At 53.4% G+C, this 12,042-nt stretch overlaps 5 protein-coding genes across 5 annotated transcripts; 3 read left to right on the top strand and 2 right to left on the bottom strand.

Moving 5' to 3' along the window:
* Window positions 1–2,906: 2,906 nt before the first annotated feature.
* Window positions 2,907–6,022, top strand: B0H18DRAFT_878025 (uncharacterized protein; the record flags this gene model as incomplete). Its single annotated transcript, XM_048040597.1, has 8 exons — window positions 2,907–3,443; window positions 3,497–3,704; window positions 3,757–3,985; window positions 4,064–4,199; window positions 4,255–4,430; window positions 4,480–4,576; window positions 4,630–5,214; window positions 5,363–6,022. The coding sequence occupies 8 exons, from the start codon at window positions 2,907–2,909 to the stop codon at window positions 6,020–6,022; spliced, it is 2,628 nt and encodes an 875-aa protein (XP_047892463.1).
* Window positions 6,023–6,629: 607 nt separating this feature from the next.
* B0H18DRAFT_877919 (uncharacterized protein) lies at window positions 6,630–6,785 on the top strand (the record flags this gene model as incomplete). Its single annotated transcript, XM_048040588.1, has 1 exon — window positions 6,630–6,785. A coding segment is annotated over one exon (156 nt), but the record flags the coding sequence as incomplete, so codon positions are not given.
* Window positions 6,786–8,016: 1,231 nt separating this feature from the next.
* Window positions 8,017–8,865, bottom strand: B0H18DRAFT_1012091 (uncharacterized protein). Its single transcript, XM_048029023.1, has 3 exons — window positions 8,655–8,865; window positions 8,542–8,594; window positions 8,017–8,477 (listed from the first exon to the last, which is right to left on the bottom strand). The coding sequence occupies exons 1-3, from the start codon at window positions 8,754–8,756 to the stop codon at window positions 8,240–8,242; spliced, it is 393 nt and encodes a 130-aa protein (XP_047892461.1). The 5' UTR covers window positions 8,757–8,865; the 3' UTR covers window positions 8,017–8,239.
* On the top strand, window positions 8,862–9,389 carry B0H18DRAFT_878001 (uncharacterized protein; the record flags this gene model as incomplete). Its single annotated transcript, XM_048040595.1, has 3 exons — window positions 8,862–8,946; window positions 9,002–9,167; window positions 9,227–9,389. The coding sequence occupies 3 exons, from the start codon at window positions 8,862–8,864 to the stop codon at window positions 9,387–9,389; spliced, it is 414 nt and encodes a 137-aa protein (XP_047892460.1).
* Window positions 9,390–9,968: 579 nt separating this feature from the next.
* On the bottom strand, window positions 9,969–11,274 carry B0H18DRAFT_1211859 (uncharacterized protein; the record flags this gene model as incomplete). Its single annotated transcript, XM_048036436.1, has 6 exons — window positions 9,969–10,077; window positions 10,131–10,199; window positions 10,255–10,660; window positions 10,713–10,775; window positions 10,820–11,095; window positions 11,154–11,274. 6 exons carry the CDS (start codon window positions 11,272–11,274, stop codon window positions 9,984–9,986), a joined length of 1,029 nt encoding a protein of 342 aa, XP_047892459.1. The 3' UTR covers window positions 9,969–9,983.
* Window positions 11,275–12,042: the final 768 nt, after the last annotated feature.

Here is a 12,042-nt window from a genome sequence, read left to right as displayed (position 1 = left end):
TACTGACTGGCTGACGAACCTCGCCGGTGCGAGGTGAGATTGAGAGGGTAAGGGGGTCTCTCCGACTCGAAGGGAACCAGTCCCAGAGTATATACAGGGAAACACGGCTATTACCACTACGGAGCTCCGACGGCCCCAAACATCCGGCTATGGCTTCTAACACGTGACAACTGCTCTCGGGCTCGCTAACCAGTGGTCCGAAGGCCGACCGGCTATCACATGACGCCGGAAACCGAGACCACTCGTTGAGGATGTGAGACGACCTGCAAGGACTCACTGGACATCCTGTAGCATCCTATGGTCTCGCAGGAGATCTTCTAACACCGTAGCACGTCTTCTAACATGTTCGAGTGTCTTCTAACACATAGTGTATCTTTGAGTGACCTGCGTGCTCTGGGGTCGTCTAGATAGGTGGGTAGGTGCTCCTATAGCGTCACTGAGGTGCCGGAAGGTCGCGGATAGTCTTCTAAGGTGAGCCAGGATTGGCTACGAACTTCGAAATCTTCGAACAGTTGTAGTGGATCTTCTAAGAGCTTCGGAGCATCGTAGAGGCCTAGATTGCGTTTTCGGGGCTTAGATAGCCTAGAGGCGTATCACCGCTGAGCCTGTTGGATTTCCGAGACTTGTAAGTCCAAGACGAATGTTACCTTGAGATAACTCACCACTTGATAGACCGCAGAACCCGTCGTAACACGGTGTTCAATGTTAGGGAAGACCTCGTCCCAGCACTTCTGGAGGACGGCCATGTCGTTGGCTTCCTGAGTGTCCCAGGGGTTGTCGAGCATGCCGAGGTGCTCAAACAATGTCGGCACAAACTGCCCAAGCCACAGACGCTGCGAACACGGCAAATCTTCATTTCGTGCCCGTTCAGAGGCCTTCCGTTTATCACCCTGAGAACCCTTGTTTTTCTTGGCAGCCTGGGAAGCGGCGCGCTGCGTAGCCTCATCCGGCTTCGACCGGGTGACCGAGACATTAGCCTGGCAATGCACCAAGCATGTAAGTATACTACTACGACGCATGACTTGGACCAAACAAAAGGTCTCATCAGAGGTTTCGCTAATCACATACCTTGGTCGTGTTGCGGCTCTCCACACCAAAGTTGACTTGTCCAGCCTGTGGCGCCTTCGTGACGCCACTCTTGCCAGCAACTGGTACGTCTTCGTAGGCCTCATCACCTCCGAGTCCGTCTTCCGATTCCGAGTCCGCATATCCGCCATGGCGAACAGTATCATCGGTTTGATGGGGCTGGTCAGCGTCGCTCGACAATTCGCCATCATCGAGAGCAGAGATCCCCTTGGGGGCAGTGAGATCAAAGATGGACGCCATGGTTTGCTCACGAGGAAGGATTGTGTTGGTGTCCGACTCATCGGACTCTATGACCGTCTTCTTAGACTTGCGTGACTTGCGAGTTTTCGGTGCATTCTTAAGCGGAGGCTGATGCTGGCCTTCCCAGGTGCGGAGCAGGCCCGACGGGTGTGAGGGCCTTGAACGTTTGTCCGCAGGTATAGTCTCGGAGCTGTGGAGTCACAGGTGCGACGTGAATTAGTGGTCAATGTGTGCAATAAACGTAGTACTTACTCTGCGGTCTGAGTTGGTGTGGCCTTACGTTTATTCCCTCCCGTCGTTGCAAGCTGAGAAGATTCGGCCACTCTGGGTGCGGCCTTCAGAACCTGAGGTGTGTTGACCAGGCCCGGGCTCTGTTCAGATGGTGGATCGGTCGCAGGAATGGCTTGGTAAGCATTGATATCTGCACGACCAACCCTCTTTTTCGGGTGCGGCTTCGGTCGTGTCTGCTCGGACATGCCGCCCAGAACAGTTTTGACCGGAAGATCTGTGCACGAGACCCGTACTAGTTAGCGAGGTCAGTTTTTCAGTACAACGCACTTACCTTGACTGCTAGCAGGCACGACGTTGGAAGCCTGGACAGAAGCCTTGGGTGCATGCTGCTCAAGGTCGTCACGCTGACGCATCTGAGCATCGTGAGTCGCAACGGTCTTGACAGTCTCAGCTCTTTCACGCTCCTTGTTGCGCTTCTCCTCGGCTTGTTGCTTTCGAAAGGCAGCCATCTCGGCAGGCGTACGACGGGGCTTCCTCTCGCCCTTCTCAGGGCCTTCATCCTCAGGGTCGAGATCGACCAAGCCAGGGTGTTTAGACGAGTTTGAGGCCCTAGTTCGGATCATGTTGGTCAAGATAGAGTTAGGATGTGAATAAACAGTCAAAAATGAATGGAGGTATAGACGTCTCAGACGTCGAGATGGCAAGTTGGAATGATGGTGGGACTGGGAAGAAGGGAATGCGGTGGTAAGCAATCCATATCTGAGATCATGCAGCATGGCGACGTACGCAGCACGTTCTGATTGGATGGGTTGCAATGCGCGTGGGGCGGGAGTCGATGGTGTATTTACCCGGTTATTCAGCATGATAACAGTTCGGTGTGGACTCTGACTCGCCGCGGTGCAATCCAAGTCCCTGTACGTCCCGAGAGCGCTCTCCTGAGTCGCCCCGCCTGTTGCAATACTTCTATGAGTCGTCCTGTGCACAATGCCAATCGCTACCCCTGCCTCACCTGTGGAAGCCGGTACAAGAATCTTTCTGGGTTAACACAACATCGACATGCTGCTCACCCAGTGCCGTACAAAAACACATCCGCGCCCAGCAGCTCGCCTCCTAGTGACAGTGATAGCAGCTACGAGCATGACGAGGAGGAGACCCAGGATCTAGGGAACGAACTTCCACTCAATGCACTTGAAGATATAGCCGGGATTGAAGGTGATGCAGATGTCGAAGCCGACACTGACGACCCGCTGGAGAGCCTGGAGAATCGAAGGCCTCTCCGTTATGAGGATCTGAGGAAGGAAGAGCACTCTCACCTCGAAGGTATGTTTCTGCACCATTACCACGTACTGATGCACACCCAAAGTGACGGTTCAGGCCTCCGACGCGACGGAAACAGGAACATCTTACCACTGAATGCACCTCCGCCTCCTCGCACAAGTGCCGCGCATGGCGACTATACACCCTATCGCAACCGCCTAGAGTTCGAGCTCGCGGGCTTCCTGTTCAAGAAGGCCCAAATGTCGGGGGCGAACATTGACGAGCTGCTTGACCTCTGGGCTGCGTCGCTCATCCCGTTCGGAGCTGAGCCACCCTTCGCAAATCGTCAGGACTTGTACAATATTATTGACTCAACAACGATCGGCGACGCGCCCTGGGAATCATTCACCGTGCAATATACTGGCGAACTTCCGGAGGGCGAGGTTCCTGAATGGATGACCACTGAGTACCAAGTCTGGACGCGTAACGCACGCACCTTGGTACACTTCATCACAGAGAACGTCGACTTTGAGGGTCAAGTAGACGTCGCCCCGTACAGGCTGTATGATAACGCAGGCAAGCGGTACTATATTCATTGCTTATCGGGCGATTGGGCGTGGCGACAAGCGGTGGGTACATTCATTTGTGCTCTCTGTCGATTGGCACTGACAAAACTGATCAGGATATCATTGCGGCAGACACTGAACACGATACATACGGGGCGATGTTCACACCAATCATCCTTGGGAGCGACAAAACCACTGTCTCCGTCGCTACTGGTCAAAACGAGTACTATCCCCTGTACTTATCAACAGGGAATGTGCATAACAACGTACGGCGCGCGCATCGCAATGCGGTGGTTATCCTTGCTTTTTTAGCTATTCCTAAGAGTCAGTGCGTCAGTATACCTCGTCGAACATCTTAACTGAACATACCTGACAGCCGAGAAGAAGCATGCGCAGTCCAAAGCTTTCCGCCACTTTCGCCGACAGCTGTACCACAGCAGTATCTCCGTCATCCTCGATCCATTGAAGCCCTACATGAGAGAGCCCGACTTCCTGCGGTGCTGGGACGGATACTACCGCACGGCGATCTATAGTCTTGGGCCATTCACTGGCGACTATCCTGAACAGGCCTTGTGTGCGTGTGTTGTATATGGATGGTGTGTCACGTACGTTGACTCCTTGTTTCCTCAGCCTGAGAATCAGACACCTTAGCTGTGTTGGAGGTTGACCGACTCGCTTACCAGGTGCCCGGGCGACCACAAGAATCTTGACGAGGGATTATTGCAAGGGCGTCGGACGCGTGAGCATACGGAGCTACTAATCAAGAGTCTTGATGAGAAAACACTGTGGGAGGATTACGGCATCGTTAGCGATATTATCGTAAGTTCGTGACTTCGTGTGCACACGCTGGAGACGTACCAATGACCATATACAGCCCTTCAGTAACGACCTCCCACGGGCAGACATCCACGAACTGCTGTCTGGCGACATCTTGCATCAAATCATCAAGGGATGCTTCATGGATCACCTCGTCACCTGGATTGGCCAGTACCTCGTCATAGTGCATGGAGAGGCCAAAGCGAAGGAAATCATGGACGAGATAGACCGACGGTGAGTCCGGCATACCTTGGCCTCGTTCGCATCTTGCCGACATCCACAGCATTGCGGCTGTACCGCCATTCCCTGGGCTGCGCCATTTCCACCAAGGCCGAGACTTCAAGCAGTGGACCGGCGATGATTCGAAGGCATTGATGAAGGTGCGTGTATGATCTGCATAGCTGTACTGATAGCACATCTCATGAATCGATAGGTGTACTTACCTGCGATCCATGGCCTGCTTCCGCCCCGGATCATCCTGACAATGAGTACTTTCCTGGACATCTGCTACCTCGTTCGTAAGCCTATCCAGACAGAAGACACAATTGCCGAGGTCGAGCGTCTTGTCACGGAGTATCATCACCACCGAGAGATCTTCCGGGAAGCAGGTGTGTGTCCCGACGGATTCTCCTTCCCGCGGCAACACTCAGTAGCCCACTATCCGCGCCACACACGCAACTTCGGCGCGATGCTGGGGCTATGCACGTCCATCACCGAGTCAAAGCACATTGTTGCTGTCAAGAAACCATGGCGCCGTTCCAACCATCACAACGCCCTCGGCCAGATGCTCCTCACGAATCAGCGACTCGACAAGCTCGCAGCCTCGCGCGTGGACTTCACCGCGCGTGGTATGCTGGACGGCACCGTCCTTTCGCAGGCACTCAGACAGTCTCTGCAGCGGATAGACAACGAGGCGGAGGGCTACGCAGAGGGCGAGGAAGTTGAAGAAGAAGACGTACCGGAACAGAGCACAGAAGAGCCACAGGCGGCACCAAGAAGCATGCTTGATGATGAAGAAGTCGACGCGGAGGATGATGTTGAAGGTGCCGCGCACAAAGCATTTGTGCTTCTCGCACGTCGTCCAGGTGAGCATGGCATGAAGTATTATCTCAGACGCAAACGGACTCACGGTGCTAAATTACGATGTAGCCTCGGGTTATCCCAAGCGATCTTTTGCCGAGCTGGGGGTCTCCATTGGCCATCCTGAGCTACCCACGCTTGTCGCTCGCTTTCTCTTCTGGCAGCGTCATCCCGACCACCTCGACGAGCCCTCAGATTCTACCCTTGAACGCTATGTCCAGCGCCTCACTGTCGGGACCCGAGTCTCTGTGTTTAACTCTGCGGTTGCCACGTTCTTCGCTCCGACAGATGCTGCAGGCGAGAGCGGAATGCGCCGCGAACGCATCCGCGCAACGCGTTCGTGGCGAGGCTCGAAATCCGGCCGCTATGACTGTGTCTTCATCAACAAAGATGAATCTCAGCTCGGTTTCCGTGCACTGCATGTGGCTCGCATACGCCTTCTGTTCTCCTTCCGGCAGGAGCAGGTGCTCTACCCTTGTGCACTGATTCAGTGGTTTGTGCCACTCGGTGACGCACCGGATGAGGACGCACGCATGTGGATCGTCGAGCCTGAGTTTGACGAGGATGGGCAGCGACCGTGCGAGGTGGTCCATCTCGACACAATCATGAGGCTGGCTCACCCTATTCCTGTGTATGGGGAGAACTTCCTGCCACGAGGGTTCAACGCGTCGGATTCGCTTGACGCGTTCCGTGCATACTGGATTAATAAATGGATAGATCATAATGCTCACGACATAGCCTTTTAGTGACGACAAATATAATACATCTTGTCTAATCTACATGAAGTGTTACACTACTCGAGTTCCACGCAGACTGGCCTGACATGTCTGAGTCCTGTCTGACGTGTCTGTTGCATCCTACACGTCTGACTCGCTCTGCGTTGCCATCTGACTTGAGCTGGATGCGCGAGCGACGCATTAGGTGCCGAATGGCGTCAGGCGCGTCGGTCAGCTCAGGTGCCATTTCAGGAGTGTATGTGGCGTCAGGCACTTTCAGACGACACACCGTTTTGCTGATGCACCAGGTGTCCGGGATTGCTGCTGCCGACGAATGCTTTTCAATGAAGACGACTTCGCGAATGTGCCGAGCCTTCTGGAAACCGCATGCAAAAGTCGTGGTGTAGAGGTGCTTTTCCTGCCCAAATTCCATTGTGAGCTCAACTTTATCGAGCAATGCTGGGGAAATGCGAAGCGCACGTACCGGCTCAATCCCCCGTCGTCGAGGGAGGAAGATCTGGAGCGTAACGTGTTCAATGCGCTTGAAGCTGTTCCAATCGAGACTATGCGTCGGTGAGTCTGTGCTAAAATGACTCGTGCATGACGTGATCGAGATGTTTATCTCTTATCATGCAGTTACGCAACACGCTCACGTCGCTTCATGGACGCATATGCAAAGGGACTGAATGGTGCACAGGCCGCCTGGGCTGCAAAGAAATATCGTAGTCACCGTACACTACCCAACTCACTAATGGAGGATCTCGAGGCCGCCGCCACCAAAGCCCGAGGCTGATTCTCACTTCAAGCTCAATAGTGTCTATATCTTTATCCTATGTACATATTGGACCAGACCTGTATCTTCCATACTCTACGAAGTACTATAATCTACATACTACGCCATTGTGTATCTTACACTCGCCAGACTCCCTACATCGCACCGTGCGCCGCTGCGCGCATCCCTTGCCTCAGCGCTACGCAGCTCAGCCACCGGAGTAACGCGATAAGTCCTCGGGGTAACGCCGAGTCACAGTGCGTCACATTGGATGCCTCTGGAGGAGGCCAATCTTACTCACCTCAGCTTACCTTGAGCGCCCTCGCATATATTGATGGGCATCCAACTTCGCTCGTCCATCATCTCTGCACCGTCTTCCCTAGTGAGCAACAGTTCTATGATGTATCCTATATCCCTCTTAGCTGCATACCCCTCGCACGGCTACTCGTATACGCTGCCATGCCCACAGACTTGCTATTCCAGGTGAGTCATCACAATTGCCGTCACCGCGACCGGCCAGGAGGGCGCCGGTTATACAATGATATGCATATGCATCGCGGGCAGCTGCAAAGACTGAGCGAGACGGCGGCGAATGCACACATGGCGTGGCAGGACTACAACAGTGTTAAATCAGTGCCAGTGGTAATCCTAGTCCATACACAGCTTCAATTGCTGTCAGATCCCCACCCGCAGCCTCGAACAAGGCGCATTGACGACCGCGTCGATGGACATATCGAACTCGTTGGTGTACTCTTTGGCCAACAATTATGTGCAATATTTATCGACCGTACGCGTGATTGACTGTCAGGCCTAGTCTCGCCATGTCGAACCTGCTGTCAGGCCAAGTGCCCAGATAAACCGCGAGTCGGGGCCGCCGAAAGAATCCGTGCGCGTAGTACCGCGTACCTTGGTCAATCTGCTTCTACAAAGTCTGCATCTGGCCCGCTATAGCTTACGCACAGTATGTGCATGTATACTCCTATGGTTTCACAGCGAACGGTGGTTCTTCCAGAGTCTCGGCACACTCGCTGCTCTTTATTCGCTGTATGAACACTCGAGTCTAACACCATTCGTTGTGTTGGTACGTCCAGCGTAGTAGATTCGGATCGAGAACGCGCTCCTGGCTCGGAACGCACGACATCATGCTTACTTATGGGCTTGCATTCGATGCCGATTCACTTCAGATTGCTGGGCTCGGACCCGCGAGCGTTCGTTCTAGATTGGGCCACACCAAGGCCACTGAACAGTATGGTCAAAGTCTAGGAAAGTGTTCTCCCTGGGCGATCACGGGCTATGTCTGTGCCAAGATCTCCGACGCGGTTTCCACTCAGCCCTTTTGTTGACCGGCGCACCGAGCTGGTCATGATCATGCTTCACCAATAATAGTCCCGGGGAGATATCGCCCAAGATGTCTTAGCGTCCGAGCTTATTGTACAGCCTTGCTTTGACCGTTCGGCTTCAAGGGCTTGAAACAACTATGGGTCCGATGTACCCCTGAGTCCGGAACTATACGAATAGGCTGGACAATGACAACCCATCTTCGTTATGTACGCGTTCCTTCCCAAGGTGCAGTGACACTGACGGATCCTGTCATCGTCGACTGAGCAACCACCATGGCTGGCAATCATTCTGCCACTACAGCGGCCGTCGGCGGCATACAAGTCGAGACACTCGAGGCACGAACACAGTCGCTTGACATTACACACAGCACCCGTACGTCGTATGTTCAAGAAGTGGCACGGCTGGAAGATATTAACCTAGGTGCACCGAACTTCAGTGGCAGCACTGTGTTTTCTCTTCTATGATATCTGCCTTACGACAGATCTCGAGGTGAGTTGCTATCCGAAGCTGGTGTGTCATACAGAATCTGAAGGTCATCGCTATTCATCAGTCATTCATATCTGGAGGCGGGTCGCACTTCCGAAACATAGCTCCCGCTCGTGGCCACTCACTAAGCTTCCAATAGAACGCCATGGGCATCATCCAAAGCATTCTACTTCATTGCTCGATACTACTCCCTCATTGCCCTGATGTGCGTCGGTTGGTCTTAACCTTGGCTCGTTCTCACTGTTCCGCAGCGTTAGGAATTCATACAACATGACATGTCGAGAATGGATCGTCTTCGAGAGTGTATCATCCCTTATCCTCGAGCTGAGCGTCCAACTCTTGCTCATACTACGATGTGAGTAGGATTGGAACCATTGCTTTATCCCTACTCACTTAGTGGCCACATCAAGTGTTCGCCATGTATCTTGGCAGCAAGACCACGATGCGCGTCATGATGGTCCCGTTCGTCATCCAAGCAATCGTTATGGCCGTATGCATCGGCATGAGCGTCCCCCGATTCCTGGTCAGTCCGAACTGTGTCGAAGCCACGGTGCCCTTGGAGTTGGTGATCTACTGGTAAGCTTTCGAAGGTGCTCAGCTACAATCTGCGATACTGACGACTGAAATCAATCAAGTATCGTCTCTATTATGTTTGAATCCTTTCTCTTCTCCCTCACCATCTCTAGATATCGCCATGCCAAACGGGACGGTATGGCGAACCTTGGCCTTTTGACTGTCTTGGTCCGCGATGGCATGCTCGCCTTCGCAGTCATCTTCGGTAAGCTGACGTCATGTTAAGAACGCGAAACAGCCTGATCAACTCTGCTCAGCTGCGATGGTGACAAATACCGTGCTGTTTACTCTCGGTGCGAAGACGGTTTCCACTTCAGGATTCCCGTAAGTGGCAGTCGGTCCTTCAGGTTGCCTCATACACTTACGCGGCATCCCTTCCGCAGGTGGCTTCTGGCTATTCTGGGCTCAGCAGTAGGTCATTCGCCTTCCTTCCGTGCTGTCACCTCATGACATTTGCTTCAGGGTTCCCGCCTCGTCCTGAACGTCAGAGAGGTCAATCGCGTACATGATATTCCCTCCCTAGGCGACTTCGACGTGTCCTCTGATGTCTATCGTGCCCTGGATCGATGCGACCCTGATGATGACGAAAGCTACGACGAGATGTTGAAGCTCAGGGATCAAAGCATATCCCTCCCTGTGAACGGGCAAGAAGCTGTCGACCCTGAACGAAGGGCACTTGTTCACTGATATCCACTCGTTTATTGGCTAATTTATCTACTACTGCTTCTATGATCGGACATTGCAAACTTGTTGTACACCACAGAGTCCAAGCACAAATATACATCAGCCATGGGTTTCATAGTTTTGAGCGCGCACTTTTCAATGCATGCATCTCCACATTTCCTGGAGGTTCTCTGGACCGTATGATGTCGGCCAGTAATTGCATCGTGCGTTCTGGCTGATCCCAGTGTGGCTGAAAGACAGATACGTCAAGGTCACGTTCGGAAGTCCGACGAGAGGACGTACAAAATGATTGGCCCCTTCCAATCGAATTGTACGGAGGCGTCGTCCACCGGCTGGCCAATCGTGTTGAACCTGCCGGAGCAGACCCCAAGAGGACAGAATTGTTTCGCTGACGGACATGTCGCACCATACCAGCACGACACGCAGTCCTGGCCAGATGGAGGTATGGCATAGTGCCTTGCGTACGTTGTCTGAGTAGACCTTGCCGTCTACGTGCTCATAGAGGATATGCGAATGCGCGACTGCGTCCTCGTTAACTACGCGCGCGAGCTCTCCGTCGGACATACGCAGTATCGTCGGTGTGTGCTGAATAGGGCTGTCCACGACCGGGTCCTGCGAAAACCCTGCGACTAGCGCATCTCGGCTGAGAGACGGCAACGCGTCTAGCATGGCTTTGGAATGGGTATAGTAGCCAGAGACCCAGCTAGGAAAGACGCGCTTCATTTGCTCTGGGGATAGGGACGAGTCGTTCAATGGATTATACGAGTCTTGAAGCGATGACATAGGGGCGCCGAATGCGCGAGGAGCGGGATCTGGAAGCGAGTCAATAGCTATCCGAGGATACTAGGCCATCATAGTGCTCACCATAGAGGACCAGAGCCCGCATGTATCCTGCCAGGAACTCGACGTCATTTGGCGCAAGCTCGTCTGCGTGAGCGACACAGGACAACGTCATCATGTTTCCCCATGACCAGCCCAGTAGTGATATCCCTCCATCGCCCAGTCCTCGGCCTCTGTCGCAGGCAAGAGAGGAGGGATACTCTCCTTGCGAATGAACCAGAGAAGGAATGTCAAGATTTCGAGACCACGCGCCCGGATTGCCTTCGCCTGTCTCTCTACATCCGTGCTGCCCAAGTCGGCTAGCTCGGACGCGGAGTACGGGGTCGAACCATAGTAGTCCCTCATGTTGACGGCTACGAGCCGCATGTTCCGGGCTGCTGCATGAGCAAACAGCGGTTCGAACACGGCTAAAAGCGTGGTCACAGAATGAGCAAGTCTGCTATACCCGATTGCTTGATGACATACCACCTTGAAAACCTGCGCCGTGGACAAGAATGAGCGTTGTATAGTCCGATGACTGATGAGGAGCTCCGGTGTCCTCGTAGTAATACTGCGAGCCGTGTTGATCGACGGTGACACGCGGCATGGCGGGGTAGTTGATTAGCTATGAGAGTTGCTACTGCAAACTCGTATCGGATGCGGTGGGTAGTTATAAGCCAGCCGTTGTAGGAAGCTTCTTGCAACTCCCCACATGTGAGCTTCACCTGAGCGATGCATTGTGTCCGAATGACTGACCAACGCGTCGTGATAGACACCGCCGGTCCAACCTAGTCTAGTCTAACGTGGAGATTTTGGGCCGCAAAATCATTGTTCCGGTCGCTGGTTCAACAGGCGGCACCCAGACGTCCAGTACCAGACGGAAGTCATCATCAGACGTGAGCAAAAGACTGATATTGACCAGTGGCGCAACCATACGGAACCATGGACGCACCCTAACCGTTCAGTTCCAGTCACGCATCGTCGACTGAGACATACAAGCTCCATGGAGGAATGTCGGTAACCTCACGGACAAGGTTCAACAAATGAGTGGCTTGGACCGATGGAACTTTGATTTATACCAAACACCGAGCAGACACTATCACCCGACGAATCTGACACGTCTATTAGCTGCGGATACCCGGAATATCATCTCTACAGATTCACGACTCACAGTCCGGTCAGATTGAGTAGCGGTTGGAGAGTCCGAGTCTTGTCACTCTTCCGCGCTAACGGTTCGATTGACCTTGTGGTGCATATGATTGTCAGCCCCAGTCTAAAGGAAGACTCCGTCAATATCTGTTCCTACCGTTCTTCCTCATAGTAGATGTTTCAATGTCTGACGGCGGCCCACGCATAGTACAGGCTGGCAAGTGAT

The sequence above is a fragment of the Fomitopsis serialis genome (assembly GCF_022376445.1).
Source record: "Fomitopsis serialis strain Sig1Antser10 chromosome Unknown B0H18scaffold_41, whole genome shotgun sequence".
NCBI classification, from domain to species: Eukaryota; Fungi; Basidiomycota; class Agaricomycetes; order Polyporales; family Fomitopsidaceae; genus Fomitopsis; species Fomitopsis serialis.
The sequence above is the reverse complement of the archived record's forward strand: the minus strand, read 5'-3'. Positions and strand labels throughout refer to the sequence as shown.

What these genes read in the sequence shown, in the direction of transcription:
- B0H18DRAFT_1012091 (XM_048029023.1), bottom strand. Translation starts at nt 8,756, where the DNA reads ATGCTTTGGATGATGCCCATGGCGTTCTATTGGAAGCTTAGTGAGTGG. An exon ending in CGCCTCCAGATATGAATGAC is followed by an intron (nt 8,595 to 8,654) that starts TGATGAATAGCG and finishes ATAGCAACTCAC; the next exon opens with CTCGAGATCTGTCGTAAGGC. An exon ending in GAGAAAACACAGTGCTGCCA is followed by an intron (nt 8,478 to 8,541) that starts CTGAAGTTCGGT and finishes CATACGACGTAC; the next exon opens with GGGTGCTGTGTGTAATGTCA.